We start from the raw sequence: 26,327 nt of genomic DNA, 5'->3' as shown, positions 1-26,327 counted from the left end.
TCGGCCCAAAAACATGCTTTTATGGTATACCTCATGTATCATGCGAGTGACTTTTTTGGAAATTAATTTTGGAAACTAAAACTTCCAAATGGTATCATTGTGTGTGGTTTCTGCAGAGTTGATTCTGCTGTGAAAGCTATTCGCGATTCAAACAGCTTTCCAGCTGGCTTTACTCGCGTTGTTCAGCCACTTGCCGTTTCCATTCATAAAAGCATGAATGGAAACGTCAAGTGGCTGAACATCTTCCCATCAGAATGCTGTGGTCACAATCAGTAGTATTCTGATGGGAAGATGGGAAGAGTTGATTCTGCTGTGAAAGCTGTTCGCGATTCGAACAGCTTTCCAGCTGGCTTTACTCGCGTTGTTCAGCCACTTGCCGTTTCCATTCATAAAAACATGAATGGAAACGTCAAGTGGCTGAACATCTTCCCATCAGAATGCTGTGGTCAAAATCTGAAGAGTAGTATTCTGATGGGAAGATGTTCAGCCACTTGACATTTCCATTCATGTTTTTATGAATGGAAACGGCAAGTGGCTGAACGACGCTAGTAAAGCCAGCTGGAAAGCTGTTCGAATCGCGAACAGCTTTCACAGCAGAATCCACTCTTCCCATCTTCCCATCAGAATACTACTCTTCAGATTTTGACCACAGCATTCTGATGGGAAGATGTTCAGCCACTTGACGTTTCCATTCATGTTTTTATGAATGGAAACGGCAAGTGGCTGAATGACGCTAGTAAAGCCAGCTGGATGCTATGTGACTTATCTTGGCCAGCATTTCACACCCGTGACTTTTGTACCTCGCGTATCATGCGACCCCTGAAATTTAGGCTTCAAATTAGGTGCTCAAAAGTTGCATGTTACTCGAGTATATACGGTAGTTGAATATTTTGTGTCCTGTGTTTTATGCCATGCTATCTGTTTTAATAATAAGCATCTTGAATTTTGTCATCAACCCATTTATGATATGAACCTTACCATTGTTATATTTATTCATTTTTTTCTTCTTGCTGTTGGTTTTCAGTTGACATCTCTTTTCAGCTTATCCTCAACGTATATCTGATTTTACTTATTTAAGTTTCTTACTAATAGCCTCCTGTGGTACAGACAGAAATGGTGACGATCTCGGATGCAGTGAACCCTGACAAGACCGAAATTGCAACAAAAGAAGTTCCAATTGTCCAAACGGAGACTAAAACCATTACATATGAAGCTGCCCAGGTAGACTTCTCTTCTGAACATAAGTGGTGAAGTTAGATATGTCATCATTGCCTTTCAGTGAGGATTGCAAATGTGTACACCATGTAAATTTAGTTTTTACATGAGTAATTTTATATTCTGTTATTTTTCCAGAAGTCCCTTCCGCCACTCATAACTTGTAAAACATATTTTCTTCACCTATAGCTTTTTGAAAGATTAAGAATTTAAAATTTGCAAACTTATTTTAAAATTCCTAGCATAAAATATTAATTAATTCCTGTAAATACTTACCCGTGTGGTACATATTCATTCTTTTCCACTGAAACAAATATAGATGACCTTTGGCCACCTGTATTTCTGCCTGACTTGCTGAGAGAGAGATCTGGGTAATGACAAACTCTCCTTTTGGAAATGCTCATGCCACCACTATTTGAATGTTCGGATATACAAGATTGGATTTGCTGCTACTTTATTGCCTCAGTTAGATCTTTGCGCATATAGAATTTGATTTGTGTCCTGTCCTACCCACTATATCTATAAAGTTACATCAATTCGATTGCATTTCATACAAAATGCTATGCTGTTATATGCTTTTCATTGTAGCTAAGTATCCGGCCACAGCAAAGTCAGTGTACTGTTTTAAACCTTTTAAACAGTGCAGTTAAGTAAGTGACATTTGAAGCATTCTGGTCTTTCAGAGCTTAAATAGTCAAAAACATTTCTATGATATTCAGTTTATCCAAGACTTGTCTCCTTCTTTTGCCAGCCCTTGATAAATCAGGGGCACACCATTTGGTCCATTAATATTTGCATCTATTAGTAGCTCAATTTGAAGTGTTATTTACTTATTCCATATTCAGGAAGTCAATCAGATGTTAATAGTGTGAAGACAGCGATAGTTGATTACTTCTGTCATTGTTTAGCTCCATCAAGGCATTAGGTGAAAATGTTCACCTTGAGTAATGCTTAAGCAAATGTCTCCACATAATATTGAAGCTATTGCAGTTTTATTTTGAAATAGCACTTTAATTCAACTGATTTATTAATCTAGTTGGATATTCTATTTATGCAACAGTATTATATTAGAAGTACTTCTGACAACATTAATTGGACTTTCTCATTTTGTTGCATTTCAAGGGTGATGGCAGTGGAGACAATGATCCTGGTGTACTGATGAGTGCGCAGACTATAACTTCTGAATCTGTTTGTACAACAATGACGACCCAGATTACGAAGGTGTGTGATAGGTATTAGGCCATCACATCACTGTGTGGCCTGTATAATGAAATGAGCATAGTTTTGTTTGCATGCTATCGTTAAAATTGTATACTGAATGTAAGTTTAATTTTCTTTATCTTCCCAACAAAGTGCACTGCTGAAAATTATTGATGGCACTCATTGATTCTCTAGTCTTTTAACTTCCGCGTTCAAAATAAGGAATTATGCTAAACTGGTGGGAGAGCCATTTTTCAGAGCACTATCCACTTTTTAAAAATGGCTGATTTTCCTCGAGGACTGATATAGTTATCTTATCGCTTTGACAGAGGTTACATTTCTTTTTACGCTTTGAAGCAATTTTATTTTGTCGCCCACAACAAAGAAACATTTCAATACAATGTGGTGAAGATTACTGGTAGGCCAAAAGATCATGAAACACAAGACGTAGGAGTCGTCATTTGGCCTCTTAAGCCTGCTCAGTAAGATGATGGCTGATCTGATGTTGTCTTCAATTTCACTTCCCTGTCTGTATCCCAGAACCACTGACTCTGCGTATCTATTCGTTGGTGGCAGCTTCTCGAGCTTGGTGGGGTTGGTGGAGGACTTTGAGTTGCCCGCCGGTATGGGTTCCTGTATTTACAGAAAAGGGTTTTGTCAGGAAGCAGGTGCCCACTTTACCCATCTGCCGCCCAAGGGCTACTGGATAAGGTGGTGTCAAAAACAGGGGTAGGTGAGGGGCAGACCAGGATGAGTAGGTTTTTTGAAGTGGTGGAGGATAGGTGTGGGTGGACCTGCAATCATGTCCACATGTTTTGGGCCTGTCCGAAGCTTGAGGGATTCGGGACTGCAGAAACCGGGGGTGTGGTTGAGTGACCTGGCAGAGTTCCTCAGGCTAGAGAAGATAAAATTTGCCTTGAGGGGGTCTGTGGAGGGGTTTGCCCGGAGATGGCCGCCGTTCATCGACTTCTCGAAAATTGTTATTCAAGATGGGGAGGGGGGGGGCGTGTAAAAAGAAGATTGGAGAGCAGGACGGTGGGGTGTTAATATATTTCTTTTTTGATTATTTGCATTCTTGTTTGCTTTTTTATGGTTGTATGTATATCTCAATAAGAGGTGTTCCTTTAGAGCGAGTTAAGAGCAGCTAATACCCATTCAAGATTCTACTTGAGAGCTGGGTTTTACTTGTTAGTTGATTGCTTCTGGACAGGGAGAGGATGCAGATGGGGTGAGTTGAAACTGGGGTATGTGGTGCATTTTATAGTATTGCAATAAAACAGTTGAGAACCACCAGAATGCATTCTAATGCCTAATTCGATAAAAATTTGTTTAACACATTCCCCGCTTCCCCCTCCCTTTCTTTCTTACCTCCCCTTCCCTGGCTTCTTCGCCTCTGGCTCCTCTCACCTCTCGTCCTCTTTCACCTCTCGACCCCTCTCACCCCTGGGCCCCTTGCATCCCCCCATTCCCTCACATCACTCTCGGCCCCTTTCACCTCTCGGCCTATCGCTTTCCCACCGGACGTCACATTTCCCGCTGGCTTCGTGCCCAATGCAATCATGAAAAAACATCAGCGGCTGACTTAACTCTTTGCTTTTCCTCAGACTGTTAAAGGTGGCGTTTCCGAAACAAGAATTGAAAAACGTATTGTTATCACAGGGGATACAGACATTGACCATGATCAGGTTAGTTTTATTTTTTAAAAACTTATTGACATATTCACTTGTGGAGTTTCAAATATTTCAGCAGTGATTCAGCAGTACTTGGCAAGTGGAATACGAAGATGTGAGGGAGAAAATTGATGTTAAATGATTTTAATGCAGAATTTTGAGCTTCTCATGCTGCTTTCAAACTGCTACATTTTAATTTTTTGCACTTCTTCTTCAAACATTCACAAAAATATGAGCAACATTTGTCTGTCTTTTTAATTTGGTATTCACCTGAGGAAGGAGCAGTGCTCCGAAAGCTAGTGTTTGAAACAAACATGTTGGACTTTAACCTGGTGTCGTAAGACTTCTTACTGTATAAACCCCAGTCCAACGCCGGCATCGCCACGTCATTTTTAATTTAGAGTACCCAATTCATTTTTTCCGATTAAGGGACAATTTAGCATGGCCAATCCACCTAGCCTGCACATCTTTGGGTTGTGGGGGCGAAACCCACACAAGCACGGGGAGAATGTGCAAACTCCGCATGGACAGTGACCCAGGGCCGGGATCGAACCTGGGATCTCGGCTCCGTGAGGCAGCCCTGTTACCCACTGCACCACCGTGCTGCCCTGCAACATTTGTCTTTAAGCTATTTATTTAGCACTGTAACTTTTAGTCTTGGAAGTAGAAGCATAAAATTGATGGGGTTTTTTGTGTGAAATATTTGAGTGGATTAAACTAGAAATGCTACATTTCTCTTCCAAAATCTTTTGTTGAAGTTCAGGGTAGGGTGAGAGTATTGAGAAGATCTGCCTCATTGTTTTTTATTCTGTGGCAGTTTTTACGACAATCCGCAATGGCTTCATTGTCATCATTAGACTTTTTAATTCTAGATTTTTATGGAATTGAAATTCCACCAGCTACCGTGGTGGGATTCAAATCCAGGACCCAAGAGCATTACCCTGGGTCACTGGATTACTAGTCAAGGCAAGACCACTATGCCAACACCTCCCCTACTGTTAGTACTGTTGCACTAAAAGATCGTTTTAATAAACAATTTTTTGGTGGCTTTCATGTCATGAAGGTCATTGGTTAGCACTGTGGCTTCACAGTGCCAGGGTCCCAGGCTCGATTCCCGGCTTGGGTCACTGTCTGTGCAGAATCTACACATTCTCCCCGTGTCTGCATGGGTTTCCTCCGGGTGCCCCGATTTCCTCCCAAAAGTCCTGAAATTGATGCGGTGCAGTAAAATGTCCTTTGTGTTGGATTTCTGGTAGATTGCCATCATGTAGTCTAAGATTTGTATAGGTTCAGAAAGCATTCCCAAGTCAATTTGACAGTAAGTGCCTCTTTTCTTAAGCATAATGGTGAACTATTGCTGACATTTTTTAGTTTTCTTGGGTTGGTCTAGCTGCAAAGGAGTGCCTTGTGATGGGTAGATTACCAGCTTTTCTGAGGTTTCAGTATAGTACTTTGCAAAGACAGAGAAATGTTGCAGGAGAGCAAAGCAGCTGTGTTCTCTTTGTGACTTGAACAGGAGATCTTTCACACATATACATCAATTTCTCGGGTTGGCTGAGGAACCATCGGTTCAGCAATTGATGAGCTGCTTCATTTCATAATAAAGTGAACATACAAAATAGCAGTTGATCATACCATCTTCCTCCACATATATGCTGTCGATGCTTAGCACTATTTTAGCACCTCCTGTAACTAATTCTCCACTCCATCTACTGTTAGCCATATGCAACATCCTGTCCTGGATGAGCTGACATTTCCTCCAATTAAACAGTGGAAAATGAAAGCCATTCTTTTTTAGCCCCTGCACAAATTCCATTCTTTTGCTATCAATTCCTTCACCACCCCTTCCGCCTCCTTGCCAATGTATCAGGCTGAACCAACTCCCATCCCCACTCCCGATGCATAATCTGATTTGATTTATCCTGCCCCACTCCGCAAATCCTATATACTTACCATATGCACTTACCTTCTCCCTGGCTTGTCAAGGGCCTTTAAACTTAGCTGGATCTTTAACTTAACTGCTTTATGGCAACTAGTGCATAAAAAAGGGGACATGGCCTCCTTACATCTGTCTGAGCTAACCTCGGTGTTAGACTCTGGGCACAAGTTGCATTGCCTGGATGTTGCCTGGCCTGAATCGGAAGGGCGGACGCGATAGGATTGAAAGACATTTGAGCAAGAAACTAGTAGCAGAGTGGCAATTCAACTCGGATTGCCACTCCGCAGAAGTTCAGCCCGATATCTCTTTAAGATAGGGCAGTACAATAGCACAAGTGGATAGCACTGTGGCTTCACAGCCCCAGGGTCACAGGTTCGATTCCCCACTGGCTCACTGTGCGGAGTCTGCACTTTCTCCCCGTGTCTGCGTGGGCTTCCTCCGGGTTCTCTGGTTTCCTCCCACAGTCCAAAGACGTGCAGCTTAGGTGGATTGGCCATGATAAATTGCCCTTGGTGTCCAAAAAGGTTAGATGGGGTTATTGGGTTACGGGGATAGGGTGGAAGTGAGGGCTTAAGTGGGTCGGTGCAGACTCGATGGGCCGAATGGCCTCCTTCTGCGCTGTATGTTCTCGGAGTCTGAGGAATTAGCCATCCAATCTAAACCCTCTTGTCCTTGTTTCATAATATGGCCCAAATAGCCCAAGCTAAGTGTGTTGGTATGTATATTTTTCATTAAATGTGGGGAAACCTGATACAATATACCATAAATGGTCAGTGGACATGTTCTGAAAGAGGGAAGCACATTGCTTTTACATGGACCTTTGAGCAACCATTTCATTTGGAAATTTTGATTAGTTTTGTTCTCCGTAAGTAAACTTCTTTTTCTGACTTTAGAAGATTTTCTTTATGCAAGATTAAACTGTGTATCTGTGTTCCACACAAATATTGGTAAATTTAATTATGCCATTGTTTGTTGTGTACTTTGACTTGTATTTTTTTCCCAATCCCATCATTATTGTTTGTAATTCTGGGTAGGCCTTGGCCCAGGCAATAAAAGAAGCCAAAGAGCAGCACCCAGACATGTCAGTCACCAGGGTAGTGGTACATAAAGAAACAGAGCTCACTGAGGACGGGGAGGAATGAGTTAAGGTAAGGGAACACAGCATCTATTGAGGCAGCAAATATAATACTTAATGAGAGCAGATATTATGTTCTTTATTACTCACCATTTTTTTTTAGCATGCTTTCTTTTTCTCTGCAGGGAGAAATGCATGGTATGAATATGCATTGATCCTTAGTTGACTACTAGCCAGCAATGCCTGCCTATAATTTCATATTCTTAATGTTTTGTCTGGTCAAAGTCATAATACTGCAGTTGACCTCCATATGCTGCAAATGGTCCAATCTAAATTTTGGTAAACGATTGACTGAACTCAAAAATCAAGGCTTCAATAAATAGTCTGAAAGCAAATATTTACTTGAGAAAAATTTGGAATTACTTGTCAACAATTTGAGTAACACAATTCTGTATATGTATTTTGATTGGAAGTACAAAAGAAAATCGCCAAAGTAGACCAATGCTAGCATAATCACAATTTTATCTTAAAAGTACTCAAATTAAAACAAAAGTTTAACAAGTCAAATAGCATCAACCCACAGTCAGCTAAATTAATGAGATTTAATGAATTGGGCCCATTTTATTCACTTTTGGCTTGCATCCTGCAATTATTTGAATATCCCCCAGTTAAATCAGGGATACTGTTTGTAGAGTTTGTTGTATTAAGTTGCATTTTAAGTTGTTTAATTTGTTTTTTCAATGCATTGCTCAATTCTTTGTTTTGCTATAAATGTTGGATTTATTTTACTTTATTTGTTTGAACAACATCAATCATTAGAAGTATGTTAAAAGTCATAGTTGAAACATGGGAGTTCCAAGACTAAAGGTGCTGTGTCCCAGAATTTGAAAAAGGTTGCAAGCTGCAGAAATTTGTAATGGAGATTTCATGCTGTTTTTACAACATTTTCTTTTCCAAAACTTTCTCCTGTCAATAAGTTATTTCGAACAAATATTTATTTTAATAGTGCATTGATTCTGAATGTGAGATGCTGCTGCTATTGGCTGTGTTGACAATGTTCACATATTCAATACACTATTTTGAAGAGAAGGGATGTGAGTATCCTTACATGGTTTAGTTGGAACAAATAGCAATGCTAGGATGCTTTCAAAGTGAGTTTGTGGTTTGGGTGGGGGGGGGGGGGGGGGGGGGGCAGGTGTAACGGCTCATTTAAATACCCGGACACCGGATTCACCTGGCGCCTGGGAGACCTCGCCAGGCTAACGTTTAGTACTGATCCAGACAAACGTGGACCAGGTGTAACGGCACCTGGGGGAATGTCCTAGACCATTGGAGACTCCTGGGTGGTTAGGAATAGGGCAGGGTGGCACACAAAGTGCCGAAGTGCCCCGGTTGTAATGCCAGGATACCATGGGCACTGCCAGGCTGGCAGTGCCAGGCTGCGCATGTGCCATGTTGGCACTGCTGGCGATGGATATGGGGATGTGGGTGGGGCCTTGCCAAGCAGAGGGGGTGAGGGTGAGGTCCAGGGACCTCCCCAAGGTCGGGGGTGGGGTGCTAAAAAAATCGGATCTTGGGGAGATCGGGTTTACCAGATAAAATGGCTCCCCGATCAGAGCACCCCCTCAGGAAATCCCCCACAGTGGCATAGTGGGTAGCACTGTTGATTCACATCACCAGGGTGTCGGGTTCGATTCCCAGCTTTGGTCACTGTCTGTCCGAACTCTACATGTTCTCCCCGCGTCTGTGTGGGTTTACTCGGGGCGATCCGGTTTTCTCCCACAAGTCCTGACAGACGTGCTGTTAGGCCATTTGGACATTCTGAATTCTTGCTCTGTGTACCCGAACGGTCGCCGGAGTGTGGTGATTTGGGGCTTTTCACAGTAACTTCATTCCAGTGTTAATGTAAGCCTACTTGAGACACTAATTAAATTAAGTGTAGCCTTGGTGTGGAGAAACCCCGTCGAGGCCAAATAAAATGGCAAGTAGAATTGGCGCTGCAGCTGCCGAGAAACATCCTGCTAAACCCGCTGTTCAGAGGACTTCAACTTAAGTCCGTTGAATCACGCCCATTGTTTTTATTGGGGTCAGTGCTAGATTTGTGTAATAATAGGAACCAGAGGGCTGATCTTATACAGGTGTATACAATCATGAGAGGCATGGATCATGTGAATACACTCAGTCTTTTTCCCAGGGTTGAGGAATCGAGAACTAGAGGGCATAGGTTTAAGTTAAGAGGGGAAAGAATTAATGGAAACCTAAGGAGCAATTTATTTTACACAAAGGATGGAACGTATGAGGAATGAGCTGCCAGAGGAAGTGGTTGAGGCAGGGGCATCGACAACATTTAAAAGGCATTTGGACAGATACGTGGATAGGAAGGATTTAGAGGGATATGGGCCAAGTGCAGGCAAATGGGGTTAGCTTCGATGGGCTTTTTGGTTGGCATGGCTCATTTTGGGCCGAAGGGCCTGTCTCCGTGCCGTAGATTCTATGAACGCCGGAGGAACTTGCGTTTTTGAGTGAGCGGTATTCCTGTACATGAACAGACATTAACTCAAGCGTTTGGTCAATGAACCGTGTTCTCTGGTTATCTCTAATGTTTGCCTCACTCTGACAAAACATCTGCTAACCAGTTGTTGCAGGATGGTATGGTGTGGACTTGATGTCTTGTATTCCGTTCTCCTTCAAGAAGTTGTCAAACTCTTGAGGTATGAACTGTGGTCCATTATCACTCACCAATTACAGGGGCGGCTTGGTGATGCAGTGGTTAGCACTGCTGTCTCATGGTGCTGAGGACCCTGTTTCGACCCTGGCCCCGCCCACTGTATGTATGGAATTTGCACATTCTCCTTGTGTATGCATAGGTCTCGCCCGCACAACCCAGGGTAGGTTGATTGGCTGGGGTAAATTGTGCCTTAATTGTTAAAAAAAAAAATGGGTACTTTAAATTTAGGGCAGCACAATGGTTAGCACAGCTGCCTCAACGTTCCAGGGACCCGGGATCAATTCCCGCCTCGGGTGACTGCGTGGAATTTTGTGTCTGCGTGGGTTTCTTCCGGGTGCTCCAGTTTCCTCCCATAGTCCAAAGATGTGCAGGCTAAGTGGATTGGCCATGCTAAATTGCCCCTTAAAATAATAATAATAATCACTTATTGTCACAAGTAGGCTTCAATGAAGTTACTGTGAAAAGCCCCTTAGAGTCCAACGGTTAGGTGGGGTTACTGGGTTACGGGGATAGGGTGGAGGTGTGGGCTTAAGTATGGTGCTTTTTCCAAGGACCGGTACAGACTCTGTGGGCCGAATGACCTCCTTCTGCACTGTAAATTCTATGATTCTATGAAAACAGGGCTGTATGATCCGAAGGTGGAACATTGTGAAGATAACTTTATTAATTGCTTGGATTGTGAATCTAAATTCAAGACCAAGGTATAAATTGGAAATTAATTAATTAATTTCATTGGATTGAAAGGTACCCAGCCATGTAATTGGTTTTGGAAAAATGACAGATGAAACAGCAAATACCTAAACATATGGTGGGTAAGGTACTGATTAATGACATTCCAAACTGAAGGAAAATGGGGTATCAAAGGTAGGAATAAAAAGGAGTTGAAACAAAAATAAAGTCTAGAAATGGCTTTTGATAGTACAGAGGTAAATAATTTATTGCCAGGTCAGAGTGTTGTATGATTTTGAGGGGAATCTTGGAGGTAATGGTATTTTACCCATACGTCTGCTACCTTTGCCTTTCTAGCTGATGGAGGTCACCGGTTTAGTAGGTGCCATCAGGGAAATGTTTGTGACTGGCTGCAGTGCATCCCGTATATGTGATGTACAGAAGTGTTGTTGTTTGGAACAATATTGTAATGAGGATCATAGCAGAACCCAAACTGAGTTCCTATGAACAGGTTATTGAGCATTTGGCACTTGATAGCACTGTCCATGACTTCTTCCATCCATTTCCTGGCTTGGAGAATTGTAGAGTAACCAATCTTAGCGGTAATAAAGCCATGGTTGGGAATTTTAGAACATAGAACAGTACAGCACAGAACAGGCCCTTCAGCCCTCGATGTTGTGCCGAGCATTGTCCGAAATCAAGATCAAGCTATCCCACTCCCTGTCATTCTGGTGTGCTCCATGTGCCTATCCAAAAACCGCTTGAAAGTTCCTAAAGTGTCCGACTCCACTATCACAGCAGGCAGTCCATTCCACACCCTAACCACCCTCTGAGTAAAGAACCTATCTCGGATATCCCACCTATGTCTCCCACCCTGAATCTTATAGTTATGCCCCCTTGTAACAGCTACATCCACCCGAGGAAATAGTCTCTGAACGTCCACTCTATCTATCCCCCTCATCATCTTATAAACCTCTATTAAGTCGCCTCTCATCCTCCTCCGCTCCAAAGAGAAAAGTCCTAGCTCCCTCAACCTTTTCTCATAAGACATATCCTGCAAACCAGGCAGCATCCTGGTAAATCTCCTTTGCACCCTTTCCAATGCCTCCACATCCTTCCTATAGTGAGGTGACCAGAACTGCACACAATACTCCAAATGTGGTCTCACCAGGGTCATGTATAGTTGCAGCATAACCCCGCAGCTCTTAAACTCGAGCCCCCTGTTAATAAACGCTAACACACTATAAGCCTTCTTCACGGCTCTATCCACCTGAGTGGCAACCTTCAGAGATCTGTGGACATGAACCCCAAGATCTCTCTGTTCCTCCACATTCCTCAGATCCCTGCCGTTGACCCTGTAATCCGCATTCAAAGTTTTTCTACCAAAATGAATCACCTCGCACTTATCAGTGTTAAACTCCATCTGCCATTTTTCGGCCCAGCTCTGCATCCTATCAATGTCTCTTTGCAGCCTACAACAGCCCTCCACCTCATCTACTACTCCACCAATCTTGGTGTCATCAGCAAATTTACTGACCCACCCTTCAGCCCCCTCCTCCAAGTCATTGATGAAAATCGCAAATAGCAGAGGACCCAGCACTGATCCCTGTGGTACACTGCTGGTAACTGGTCTCCAGTCTGAAAATTGTCCATCCACCACCACTCTCTGTCTTCTATGTGATAGCCAGTTACTTATCCAATTGGCAAATTTTCCCTCTATCCCACACCTTCTTACTTTCTTCATGCGCCGACCATGGGGAATCTTATCAAATGCCTTACTAAAATCCACGTAAACGACATCAACTGCTCTACCTTCATCTACACACTTAGTTACCTCCTCAAAGAATTCAATCAAATTTGTGAGGCAAGACTTACCCTTCACGAATCCGTGTTGACTATCCCGGATTAAGCTGCATCTTTCCAAATGGTCATAAATCCTATCCTTCAGGACCTTTTCCATTAACTTAACGACCACCGAAGTAAGACGAACTGGCCTATAATTACCAAGGTCATTCCTATTCCCTTTCTTGAACAGAGGAACAACATTCACCTCTCTCCAGTCCAGTGGCACTATCCCCGTGGACAGTGAGGACCCAAAGATCAAAGCCAAAGGCTCTGCAATCTCATCCCTTGCCTCCCAAAGAATCCTTGGCTATATCCCATCTGGCCCAGGGGACTTGTCGACCCTCAGGCTTTTCAAAATTGCTAATACATCCTTTCTCAGAACATCTACCTCCTCCAGCCTACCCGCCTGTATCACACACTCATCCTCAAAAACATGGCCCCTCTCCTTGGTGAACACCGAAGAAAAGTATTTATTCAACACCTCTTCTATTTCTTCTGACTCCATGCACTAAACTAATTCAGCAGGGGCATGGGACCCTGGATTGTAGTTTTGGGGTACGGGAGATTGAGAGTATAGAGGCCAGTTGCACAGATTTGACTTCGCAGGAGGGTGCCAGTGTTCAGGTAGGTGGTTTGAAGTGTGTCTATTTCAATGTCAGGAGTATACGAAATAAGGTAGGGGAACTGGCAGCATGGGTTGGTACCTGGGACTTCGATGTTGTGGCCATTTCAGAGACATGGATAGAGCAGGGACAGGAATGGTTGTTGCAGGTTCCGGGGTTTAGGTGTTTTAGTAAGCTCAGAGAAGGGGCAAAAGAGGGGGAGGTGTGGCGCTGCTAGTCAAGGACAGTATTACGGTGGCGGAAAGGATGCTGGATGGGGACTCTTCTTCCGAGGTAGTATGGGCTGAGGTTAGAAACAAGAAAGGAGAAGTCACCCAGTTGGGAGTTTTCTATAGGCCACCTAATAGTTCTAGGGATGTAGAGGAAAGGATGGCGAAGATGATTCTGGAAAAGAGCGAAAGTAACAGGGTAGTTGTTATGGGAGACTTTAACTTTCCAAATATTGACTGGAAAAGATATAGTTCGAGTACATTAGATGGGTCGTTCTTTGTACAATGTGTGCAGGAGGGTTTCCTGTCACAATATGTTGACAGGCCAACAAGAGGCGAGGCCACATTGGATTTGGTTTTGGGTAATGAACCAGGCCAGGTGTTAGATCTGGAGGTAGGTGAGCACTTTGGAAACAGTGACCACAATTCGGTGACCTTTACGTTAGTGATGGAAAGGGATAAGTATACCCTGCAGGGCAAGAGTTATAGCTGGGGGAAGGGCAATTATGATGCCATTAGACATGACTTAGGATGTGTAGGTTGGAGAAGTAGGCTGTAAGGGTTGGGCACACTGGATATGTGGAGCTTGTTCAAGGAACAGCTATTGCATATTCTTGATAAGTGCGTACCAGTCAGGCAGGGAGGAAGGGGTCGAGCGAGGGAACCGTGGTTTACCAAAGAAGTGGAATCTCTTGGTAAGAGGAAGAAGGAGGCCTATGTGAAGATGAGGCGTGAAGTTTCAGTTGGGGCGCTTGATAGTTACAAGGAAGCGAGAAAGGATCTAAAGAGAGAGCTAAGACGAGCAAGGAGGGGACATGAGAAGTCTTTGGCAGGTAGGATCAAGGAAAACCCAAAAGCTTTCTATAGGTATGTCAGGAATAAAAGAATGACTAGGGTAAGAGTAGGGCCAGTCAAGGACAGTGGTGGGAAGTTGTGTGTGGAGGCTGAGGAGATAAGCGAGATACTAAATGAATACTTTTCGTCAGTATTCACTCAGGAAAAAGATAATGTTGTGGAGGAGAATGCTGAGACCCAGGCTATTAGAATAGATGGCATTGAGGTGCGTAGGGAAGAAGTGTTGGCAATTCTGGACAAGGTGAAAATGGATAAGTCCCCGGGGCCTGATGGGATGTATCCTAGGATTCTCTGGGAAGCCAGGGAAGAGATTGCTGAGCCTTTGGCTTTGATTTTTATGTCATCATTGGCTACAGGAATAGTGCCAGAGGACTGGAGGATAGCAAATGTGGTCCCTTTGTTCAAGAAGGGGAGTAGAGATAACCCCGGTAACTATAGGCCGGTGAGCCTCACTTCTGTTGTGGGTAAAGTCTTGGAGAGGATTATAAGAGATACGATTTATAATCATCTAATAGGAATAATATGATTAGGGATAGTCAGCATGGTTTTGTGAAGGGTAGGTCATGCCTCACAAACCTTATCGAGTTCTTTGAGAAGGTGACTGAACAGGTAGACGAGGGTAGAGCAGTTGATGTGGTGTATATGGATTTCAGTAAAGCGTTTGATAAGGTTCCCCACGGTCGTCTATTGCAGAAAATACGGAGGCTGGGGATTGAGGGTGATTTAGAGATGTGGATCAGAAATTGGCTAGTTGAAAGAAGACAGAGGGTGGTGGTTGATGGCAAATGTTCAGAATGGAGTTCAGTTACGAGTGGCGTACCACAAGGATCTGTTCTGGGGCCGTTGCTGTTTGTCATTTTTATAAATGACCTAGAGGAGGGCACAGAAGGTTGGGTGAGTAAATTTGCAGACGACACTAAAGTCGGTGGAGTTGTAGACAATGTGGAAGGATGTTGCAGGTTACAGAGGGACATAGATACACTGCAGAGCTGGGCTGAGAGGTGGCAAATGGAGTTTAATGTAGAGAAGTGTGAGGTGATTCACTTTGGAAAGAATAACAGGAATGCGGAATATTTGGCTAATGGTAAAATTCTTAGCAGTGTGGATGAGCAGAGGGATCTCGGTGTCCATGTACATAGATCCCTGAAAGTTGCCACCCAGGTTGATAGGGTTGTGAAGAAGGCCTATGGTGTGTTGGCCTTTATTGGTAGAGGGATTGAGTTCCGGAGCCATGAGGTCATGTTGCAGCTGTACAAAACTCTGGTACGGCCGCATTTGGAGTATTGCGTACAGTTCTGGTCGTCTCATTATAGGAAGGACGTGGAAGCTTTGGAACGGGTGCAGAGGAGATTTACCAGGATGTTGCCTGGTATGGAGGGAAAATCTTATGAGGAAAGGCTGATGGACTTGAGGTTGTTTTCGTTAGAGAGAAGAAGGTTAAGAGGTGACTTAATAGAGGCATACAAAATGATCAGAGGGTTAGATAGGGTGGACAGTGAGAGCCTTCTCCCGCGGATGGAGGTGTCTAGCACGAGGGGACATAGCCTTAAATTGAGGGGTAATAGATATAGGACAGACGTCAGAGGTAGGTTTTTTACGCAAAGAGTGGTGAGGCCGTGGAATGCCCTACCTGCAACAGTAGTGAACTCGCCAACATTGAGGGCATTTAAAAGTTTATTGGATAAGCATATGGATGATAATGGCATAGTGTAGGTTAGATGGCCTTTAGTTTTTGACTTCCCATGTCGGTGCAACATTGTGGGCCGAAGGGCCTGTACTGCGCTGTGTCGTTCTATGTTCTATGCACAAGTTCCCACTATTATCCTTGATCGGCTCTACCCTCACCCTGGTCATTCTTTTATTTCTCACATAAGAGTAAAAAGCCTTGGGGTTTTCCTTGATCCGACCCACCAAGGACTTCTCATGCCCCCTCCTAGCTCTCCTAAGCCCTTTTTTTTTAGCTCATTCCTTGCTACCTTGTAACCCTCAAGCGACCCAACTGAACCTTGTTTTCTCATCCTTGCATGCTCTTCCTTTTTCCTCTTGACAAGACATTCAACCTCTTTTGTGAACCATGGTTCCCTCACACGGCCATTTCCTCCCTGCCTGACAGGGAGATACCTATCAAGGACACGCAGTATTTGTTCCTTGAACAAGCTCCACTTTTCATTTTTGCCTTTTCCTGACAGTTTCTGTTCCCATCTTATGCTCTCTAATTCTTGCCTAATCGCATCATAATTACCCCTCCACCAATTATAAACCCTGCCTTGCCATATGGTCATCCCTCTCCATTGCAATAGTGAAAGATACCGAATTGTGGTCACTATCTACAAAGTACTCTCCCACAAGCAAATCTAACACTTGGCCCGGTTCATTACCCAGTACCAAATCCAATGTGGCCCCCCCTCTTGTTGGCCTATCCACATATTGTGTCAGGAAACCCTCCTGCACACACTGTACAAAACTGCCCCGTCCAAACTGTTCGACCTATAGAGGTTCCAATCGATATTTAGAAAGTTAAAGTCACCCATGACAACTACCCTGAGACCTCTACACCTTTCCATAATCTGTCTTGCAATTTCTTCCTCCAAATCTCTATTACTATTTGGAGGCCTATAGAAAACTCCTAACAATTTGACCGCTCTTTTCCTATTTCTATCTTCGGCCCATATTACCTCAGTAGGCAGATCCCCTTCGAACTGCCTTTCTGCTGCCGTTAAACTATCCTTGATTAACAATGCTACTCCTCCACCTCTTTTACCACCTTCCCTACTCTTACTGAAACAGCTATACCCCGGTACTTCCAACAACCATTCCTGTCCCTGTTCTAACCATGTCTCCGTAATGGCCACAACATCGTAGTCCTAAGTACCAATCCACGCTCCAAGTTCAGCTACCTTATTCCGGATGCTCCTTGCATTGAAGTAGACACACTTCAACCCACCTTTCTGTCTGCCGGTACTCTCCTGCGACCTTGATACCCTCCTCAGTACCTCACTACTCTCAACACTGGCTTTTGGACTACAGCTCGTTTTCCCAGCCCCCTGACAAATTAGTTTAACCCCCCTGCAGAGCTATAGAAAATTTCCCTCCCAGGATATTAGTTCCCCTCTGGTTCAGGTGCAAACCATCCTGTCTGTACAGATCACACCTTCCACAGTATTTTGGCATCTAATGGATTGAGATGGGACACAAAATAGGTAATATTTTCAAAGTAAGGTGGTCTTTGTGCTGAAGACCCAATCGGGTTCAAAGCTTAGCTTGGGATTGATCAGGATGCGATGCTGAGTTTTTGAACAGCTTGATCAGTTTGAGCATGGGAATGGGTAAGTGTTTTTGGCAGGAACCAAAGATAACAGCTTCAATATTGTAAAACTAAAACTGAAAATGCTCAGCAGGTCTGTCAGCATCTGCAGAGAGAGAAAGAGTTGCTGTTCAAATGTTAACTCTGTTCTCCACAGATGCTGCCTTAACTGTGGAGTATTTGCAGCATTTTCTGTTTCAGATTTCCAGCATCGGCAATATTCTGCTTTTCAGTTTCTGTATTGTGTTTGCTGGAGAAAATGTCTTTTCCCCCATGACTGAAGGTCATATAAGGAAAATTGACTGCTGCTTTTCAACAGATGTGGATTTATTTCACTGGTGGAATAACTATTCGATCTCCTTGGTAAAATGCCCTGATCAATCCAAATTATAAATTGTCTGAAAAAAATCCTTCACTGATTTTGGACTAAATATACATATGCTCTAATCAACACTGGCAACATCCATGGAATATCCGCTCAAATCTCAATTTAGAATTTCTTTTTAAAATGTTTTTTATTCAAAACGTATATGAAAAGTTACAACACAAAAAATTCAGGAAACATACTTGCCAACACACATCTATACAGTGCGTACAAATGTTTCCCCTTATTCACGCCCCCCCCCCCCCCCCCCCCCAACCACGATGAACAACTCCTCAAACACGGTCACGAATATCCCCCACCTTGCCTCAAAGCCCTTCGCTGAACCCCTTAACTCATATTTGAACAGTCATATGAGTCACCCAGCCAGGCCGCTATCCCTGGTGGCACTGCTGACCGCTGCTCTAATAAAGTTCATCACCGGGCAGTCAGAGAAGCAAAGGTCACAACATCAGCCTTCCCCCCTCCATCAGCTCCGGCTTCTCCGATATTCCAAATATTGCCACCAAAGGGTCCGACTCAACCTCTTCCCCCACTGTCCTTGCTAGCGCCGTGAACACTCCCGCCCAAAATCTTTCCAACTTTTCGCAACCCCAGAACATATGTGCCTGATTCGCTGGTCCCCGTCCACACTTCTCACAATCGTCTGCCACCCCCTGAAATAAACACTCATTCTTGCCTGTGTCATATGTACCCTGTGTACTACCTTGAACTGCATCAGGCTCATCCTTGCGCACAAGGAGATCCCACTTGCCCTTTATAGCGCTTTACTCCATACTCCCCAATTTATCACCTCTCCCAACTCTCCTTCCCACTTCTCCTTAATCTTCACCACCCGCTCACCTCCCTGTTCTCCAAGCCACCGGAATCTCCAATCCTGCCCTCCCTTTCCACATGCGGAAGCAGCAGTCGCTCCAGCAGGGTGTACCTCGGCAACCTGGGGAACTCTTTCCAAACCTTCCGTGCGAATTCCCTTACCGGCAGGTACCTAAACTCACTTCCTCTCAAGAACTCTACCCTCTCCTTCAAGTCATCGGGAGCGTCTGGAGTATGAACAGGAACCTCGCCAGAATGTTCATCTTCACCACATGGACACTCCCAGCCAAAGTCAAGTGCAGCGTGTCCCACCTCTTGAAATCTTCCCTAGCCTCCCCCACCAGTTCTGTTAAATTCCATTTGTGAAGCATCGCCCATTCCCTCGCTACCTGCATCCTCGAGTATCTAAACCTGTCTCTGGCCACCTTAAATGGCATCTCCACTACATTGGCTCACCGACCCAACACATTCACCGGGAACACTTTGTTTTCCCCCACATTTAACTTATATCCCGAGAATGCCAAACTTCCCCAACGAGCCCATGATCCTCTCTATGTTCTCCAGCCTGTCCGAAACATACAATGATAGGTCGTCAGCATAGAGCGACACCCGATGCTTCCTGATGCGTTAACATTCGACTCGTCTTCTCCACGTATTCATACTGCACCTTCCTTGCCCTACGCAGCTGTCCGACTGCCCTCCCCGTTGTCAGCCTATCTATCCTCGGTTCTAGGACACAACTAAAATCTCCTCCCATAATCAACTGGCGCGTGGCCATGTCTTGGATTGCTGCCAACAACTCCCTCATAAAACCTACATCATCCTAATTTGGTGCATACACATTAACCAATACCACTGGAGTCCCTTCTAATACCCCACTCACAATCATATATCTCCCACCCGGGTCCCTCACTTCCTCCACAAACCCCGTTTTCTTAGTCATCAAAATTGCTATTCCCCGCGACTTTGAATCAAACCCCGAATGGAAAACCTGACCTACCCACCCTTTCCTTAGCCTAAACTGGTCCTTCACACGGAGGTGCGTCTCCTGCAGAAAGACCACCTCGGCTTTCAAGCTCCTACAGTGCGCAAGGACCCAAGATATTTTGTCCGGTCCATTGAGCCCTTGCACATTCCACATTATCAGCCTTACTGAGGGTTTAAGCCTCCATTCCCCTCTACCGTCTGCCATCTCCCCCTTTTGGCTCTACTACCCCAGTTCAATTTCACCCTATACCTGGCCCATCCAAGATGGCCCCTTTCTCCGCCCCCTCCACCAACCCCTTAGGGGAGCCACAGCCCATTCGATGGCCTTCGACCAAACCCGCCTCGTTGCATCACCCCCTCCCCCCCCCATGGCCACCTCTCTTGGCCTGCTCTTCACCTCACTACCGTTCACCAGCATTACCTGCCAGCGTGACAACCCCTGCCCAAAGGCTTCTCCTACTGATTCCCCACCCCTCCCCCACCCTCACCCTTCTGTTCTGTGAAGAAGGCTCCCCGCTGACCACCCCATCCAAACAAAGACTCCTCTCGAACCACAGGACACCTTCCGCAAGAACAAACAAACAGAAAAAAAAACAGGCAGCGGGGGGGGATGGGCACAGGCGTCTCCTTACAAACATTTCACCCCGCTACCATTTGTCAATCCAACAGTTTAAAAAAAAAGAAAAAACCCTCCACGTGAGAGGAAAAGAAAATCCCTCCAACCGGCACGTTCTACACGTTTTCCCAAGTACGTCAAAGTGCCTGCACCTCAGTCTCCCACAATTGTTCAGTTCAGTTCTCTCCCAGTTTATGCTTGTTGATAAAGTCATTGGGCCCTTCCTGGGTCTCCAAATAGTCTTCCCGGCCTTCATACGTCACCCAAACCTTTTCCGGGTAGAGCACCCCAAACCTGATCTTCCATGGCTTTGTTGAACCCCACACGCCATTTTGCCAGCTTAGCTCCAATGTCCTGGTATATTCAGACCTTGTTTCCCTCTCATTCCAATTACGCTTCTTCCTGACCCACTCTTTCTCCACAAACGTATGGAGCCTCACAATCACCACCTGCAGTGGTTCACCCGCTCTAGGCTACTGGCTCAGAGACCTGTGCGCTCTGTCCACTTCAGGGGCCTTATCCAACACACCCTCCGCCACCAGCCCCGCCAGCATCCTCGAAACCTATCTCGTGGCACACTCACTTTCCACTCCAGGCAGGCCCACTATCCACAGATTCTGCCTTCTCTATCTATTTTCCTGCTCCTCCACCTTTGCATTCAATGTCTTGCAAAAGTCTCCTAAGTGCCCCACCTCCGCCTCCAATGCCACTACCCGACTGCTGTGGTTCGACATCACCTTCTCAATCTCTCGGACCTGCGACCACTGCGCCTCCAAACATTTCTCCACCCTCTCCACCAACCCCTTAGGGGAACCACAGCCCGTTCGATGGCTTTCGAGCAATACTCCGGCATCTCCTTGATGAAGGCCATCAACTGTTCCATCTGGGACTTTCCAATTTGCACTACCCCCCCCCCCCCCCCAACCATCTTTCCTGACTGCTGCGCAACAGGTCCCATCCAACTCCTTGGCCAGGAATTTCACCTTCTGCCAGGTTTGGTAACCAGCTGACATACCACTCCTGAGGGAAACTTCTCCTCTGGACAGAAAAATATGATATCCGTTCATCACTGTAAGAACACTATTCACGATGCCCTAGGCTGCTCTTGCTCATGTATTGCCTTTGTTCCGCACTGTAACCAATCACTATTTGTCGATGTACTTTGTCAATTATTCTTTTTGTGCACATTTCCTTGGCCGCAGGAAAATACTTTTCACTGTACTGTGGTACATGTGACAATAAATCAATCAATCACTCCATCAAACCTTACACATGGAAGACCGAGTTTACTGAAATTGAAGATGAAAAGTTTGAAACACAGGAGGGAATCGGCCTTTTGGCTAAGATGAAGTGTAGTATCTGCTCTGCCTTTTGGCTCAGATCTGGTTTGTCTCTCTTGTGGGGACCATGAATTGGATTCAATTTGAATTGGTTTTTGGAGCAGGCAAGGAGCTGGATTAGGGGTTTGCCCCTGTCCAAACTCTTGAGCTCTGGCTTTGTAACTCAGAAAAAGTATTAAAAACATTTGAAAAAAAATACAGAGTGCCCCAGCTTTGCGGATTAAAAGAATACTCTCAAGAAAGTGAACTAAAATTTGTAGAATGTGTTATACCTTTTTAAATAATTTGAAAATATTTGAGCACACAGTCTTTTGGTGATTATGTTTTTAATTTAAAAGCAGCAGTTACATATATTTGGACAGTTGCAGCATCTTTGCTGTTTCTGTTCACTCTATAATGCAAACATGCAGCACCAGGCTAAATGCTGAAGATAAATTCTTATAACACCCTGCTCTCCTAGCAGAAGAGCCCTGATGCATTTTTATTTAAAAACTGGCAGGTATCAGGAGCAAAAATACAAGTATAATTTCATTGAACACTCTGCAATGTATATCTTGAATTTTATAAGTTATTTTAAATGTTACTTTGCTAATCCTCTGTGCTCTTTACTTCCAGAAGTGAATATTGCCCGAAACTAAATGAAGAATCTTTACCATTAGAGTGACCACTGCCATGATTAATAGAGAAACGTTACCTCTGAGCATTGGTAAATTACTCCCGGCATAGCAGTCGCACATAGTGTGAATATTTGAAGATGCCAGGGGCCTACAGAAAAGCATCATTGGAGTTAGCTATGTAAAATTATTAGCCTGTAGTTTGATCATTTACTTTTTACTAATGTGATGGCTTATTAACCTACCATTTCTATATACCATCAGAATTTAATAACTGCAAGTAAATAATATGAAAAAAGCTGCAAGTAGAATTTCCTTTGGACGAGTTTTGTACAGAATGTTGTGACTAATTTAGATACCTAAGCCACTCACTTTCAAAACCTGAATAAGTATGTGTATAACTTGTTGTTGCAGAAACATTTTTTTTAGCATGATCAAGTAGCTACCAAATATTGTGGGAAAGAGAAATACAGAAAGACTTTAGTCAGACTTTTCCAGTGTCACTTCAAGCTCATAACATGTCAGTTTAAAATAATTACGTCTGTTTATAAAGAATTTCCTAGCCTACTATTATTGCAAAAATTAAAAGGGGACCTAATGCTAAGCAAACATCATTCCAATAAAAAAATTCACTTGTGCATTTACTATAAAATATTTTTTTAAGTCATCCATAGAACTCGGAGATCCATATTGGAAAGGGGTACTTTTCTATTTACTTACCAGTTCTATAGCATAACTCGGTAGGCAGCTTACAATTTAATACTTTTAAATCATATTTCCTCAAACAAAAAAGATCATTATATTGAATACATTTCTATAAATTCTTTTACACTCTGAATCTTGAGATAAAAACTTAAGCTTTATAGTATAGTTGTTAATGAGCAAATTGTGTTGCATTTCTGATGGCTTTGTTTAATGTTTGAGGAAGATTTTGAAAAAACAATCTGTTTAATATTTGGCCTTTTCTGTAGATAATACAGCAGAATCTTTCGCTTGGCATTTGTCTAAAACTGTACTAAATCTTGATGGCTCATGCTTTTGACCCTTATAGGCAAATAAGCAAAATAATATTTTAGCAGCTTAAAGGTTGTGTTGATTGATATTCTTACTCCATGTAATGCTGTTGAAAATAAATTCCACTTCAAATATTTTGTTCTGACTATCTTCTATTTTCCTCTGTTTGGTTCGATTGTAAACCTCCTCTTTGGCACTAAGAATTTGAGGAATCCAAAATTATCTCAGCCCATAGTGGGAGATTATTTCACTTGCTGACAATACAGAATAGTTATATTAAAGTGAATGTTACAAAAAGTTTTAAATTACTTAAAAAAAAACAACATAGTTTTGAATAGTTTCAGATGTGATTCTTTAGATCTTAATCTAAGTTCTTTTTGCTCCTCAGTTAGGTTAGGCCACATTTGGAATACTGCGTGCAGTTCTGGTCGCCACATTACCAGAAGGATGTGGATGCTTTAGAGAGGGTGCAGAGGAGGTTCACCAGGATGTTGCCTGATATGGAGGGTGCTAGCTATGAAGAAAGGTTGAGTAGATTAGGATTGTTTTCGTTGGAAAGACGGAGGTTGAGGGGGGACCTGATTGAGGTCTACAAAATTGAGAGGTATGGACAGGGTGGATAGCAATAAGCTTTTTCCAAGAGTGGGGATGTCAATTACAAGAAGTCACGATTTCAAGGTGAGCGGGGGAAAGTTTAAGGGAGATGTGTGTGGGAAGTTTTTTACGCAGAGGGTGGTGGGTGCCTGGAACGCTTTGCCAACGGAGGTGGTAGAGGTGGGCACGATAGCATCATTTAAGATGCATCTAGACAGATATATGAAACGGTGGGGAACAGAGGTAAGTAGATCCTTGGAAAATAGGCGACAGGTTTAGATAAAGGATCTGGATCAGCGCAGGCTGGGAGGGCCGAAGGGCCTGTTCCTGTGCTGTTATTTTCTTTGATGTGGAGATGCCGGCGTTGGACTGGGGTGAGCACAGTAAGAAGTCTTACAACACCAGGTTAAAGTCCAACAGGTTTGTTTCAAACACGAGCTTTCGGAGCACGGCTCCTTCTTCAGGTGAATGGAAAGGCTTGTCCATTCACCTGAAGAAGGAGCCGTGCTCCGAAAGCTCGTGTTTGAAACAAACCTGTTGGACTTTAACCTGGTGTTGTAAGACTTCTTACTGTTATTTTCTTTGTTCATTGTTTTTGTCCAGTGACTGGGACATTCTGTATGGCATTAACAACTCACGTGTGACAGTTCATCTGGATGGGGATGGTGGACCCTCACCTCTGGACCGTACGTCGACTTCTACGTTGGTGACAGATCTGTCCTCGGCCACCCCCACGACCTTCAGTGCCCGTTCCTCGTAGAGGATGTCTGGTGCCCCGCTGCTCATCTAGGCCCTGTCCCGTTTGTATGGGCCAAATTCTCCTTCAGCGACACAGAGGGGGGCATTGTTAGCCACAGGTGTTGTTAATCGCAACGGTTGAGGGGGTCTTGGGTGCGGGGGGTTGGTGAGGACTGGCCATATGAGGGAGGGGGTTAATGAGGACTATGGAAGAATGAGGGGGGAATGTGGAGTATTGGGAGGGGGTGGGGTAGCGTGGGCAGCACTGCTGGGCATGGGTGGGTCGGGACGCAGAATGGTGCTGGACAGGGGCGGTGCCAGGCTCATTCTCATGGGGGATGAGGGGAGGCCAAGGATCCTGTGCTAACCCACTCGTGCGGCCCATTGGGAGGTTGTTGATCTTACAGTACTGGGTGTCGGCCCTCCTGGTCACGCTCCTCGAGCTGACGCCCACTGCCACTCCTCCCAGGTGCCACTGGCTGCCCTTTGGCTGACCTGCCAAGACCCTCGGGGGAACAGGGCATCCCATCTGGCCTCAACCACGTCCAATGATCTGCCGAGTTCGACATTCCCGAATATGGGAGCTGGTCTTCTCGGGGGTATGGCTATGAGCTGTGGGGTTGGCTGTTCAGGAGAGGTTTGAGTGTTAGTGAGGGGCTGTCTAGAGCAGTCCCAGCGAATCAGCCGGTGGGATCATCACTTGCGGTGTGAAGGCCGTAGGGCCTCGTTAAGTGGACCAAATAACGGTTTATTGTGGCAACGGCATTGCCGAGCCGAACGTAGGGAAGCTCACGGCAGTTCCTGTTTGCTACCACACTTGGAAACATTTCCGTTAGATCGTGCGCATTATCTTTAATGCCCGTATCCAAATCATTGATATAGATTGTGAATAGTTGAGGCCGAAGCATTGGTACTTGCAGTAGTCCACAAGCCACAACCTCAAAATGGCCCACTGATTCCTCCTCTATTATCTGCCAGCTAAACAGTTCTCGTCCATGTCAGTAGGTCCTCCTCTCTCTCCCCCGCCCCCCCCTCCCCCCCAACCTCACCCACCCCACCCCAATCCCATGTGCTCCAATTTCGTTTACCAACCTCTTCTGTGGGGCCTTATCAGATGCTTTCTGAAAATCTAGATATACCACATTCACCACCTCTCCTTATCTATTCTGATCGTTGCAAACATGTGAAATGGGAGAAGTAGGCCATTTGGCCCCTTGAGCCTGCTGTTCCACTTATTAAGATCATGGCTGACCTGACTGTGTTTCGAATTCCACATTCACAAATACCTCTGATAACCTTTGATTCCCTGGCCGAACAACAATCTATCTCCCTCTGCCTTAAAAATATTCAATGGCCATCTGCACCATCTTCTGAGGCAAATAGTTGCATAGTTGTACAACCCTCCTCATCTCTATCCTAAAGGATAGAGAATCCCCTAATTTTAAAACAGTGCTCCCTAGCTCAGGACTTCCTTGTCAAGACCATTCAGGATCTTGTATCCCGCTATGTAGTCTTTGCTCCTCTGAGCCGTCTTCAAATTATTTACAAAGAAGACCAAAACTGCACATATTATAAATGTGGTTTCACCCATGTCCTGTATAGCTGAAACACACCACCCTTGTTGTAAAGGGTGGCATTCCATAAGCCTTTTTAATGACTAAACTCTGCAGTCCTGTCACATCCAGTCGTGAATGGTGGGGGACAGTTAAACAACGATGGTCAGAAGTGGGAATATTTGCTGATGACTGCACAACGTCAGCACCATTTGTGACTTCTCGGATAATGAAGCAAATGCAGCAAGATCTGGACAATATCCAGGCTTGCGCTGACAAGTGGCAAGTTACATTCATGTCACACAAATGCCAGGCAATGACCATCTCCTCCAAGAGAGGAT

At 44.4% G+C, this 26,327-nt stretch overlaps 1 protein-coding gene across 31 annotated transcripts in view; it reads left to right on the top strand.

Moving 5' to 3' along the window:
* Positions 1 to 23,236, top strand: part of epb41l2 (erythrocyte membrane protein band 4.1 like 2) — a 270,752-nt gene extending 247,516 nt beyond the window's left edge. For 30 of the 31 annotated variants that reach the window (XM_038799827.1, XM_038799837.1, XM_038799828.1 and 27 more), the window contains 5 exons: positions 1,093 to 1,221; positions 2,338 to 2,436; positions 4,020 to 4,100; positions 7,059 to 7,172; positions 22,089 to 23,236. In XM_038799827.1, coding sequence (XP_038655755.1) covers positions 1,093 to 1,221; positions 2,338 to 2,436; positions 4,020 to 4,100; positions 7,059 to 7,166 — 417 coding nt within the window. In that variant the 3' untranslated portion in view covers positions 7,167 to 7,172; positions 22,089 to 23,236. The remainder of the gene's footprint in view (positions 1 to 1,092; positions 1,222 to 2,337; positions 2,437 to 4,019; positions 4,101 to 7,058; positions 7,173 to 22,088) is intronic. The other variant, XM_038799829.1, reaches the window with a different exon arrangement.
* The last annotated feature ends 3,091 nt before the right edge of the window (positions 23,237 to 26,327 follow it).

Source organism: Scyliorhinus canicula, chromosome 6 (genome assembly GCF_902713615.1).
Source record: "Scyliorhinus canicula chromosome 6, sScyCan1.1, whole genome shotgun sequence".
Classification (NCBI taxonomy): Eukaryota; Metazoa; Chordata; class Chondrichthyes; order Carcharhiniformes; family Scyliorhinidae; genus Scyliorhinus; species Scyliorhinus canicula.
The sequence above is the reverse complement of the archived record's forward strand: the minus strand, read 5'-3'. Positions and strand labels throughout refer to the sequence as shown.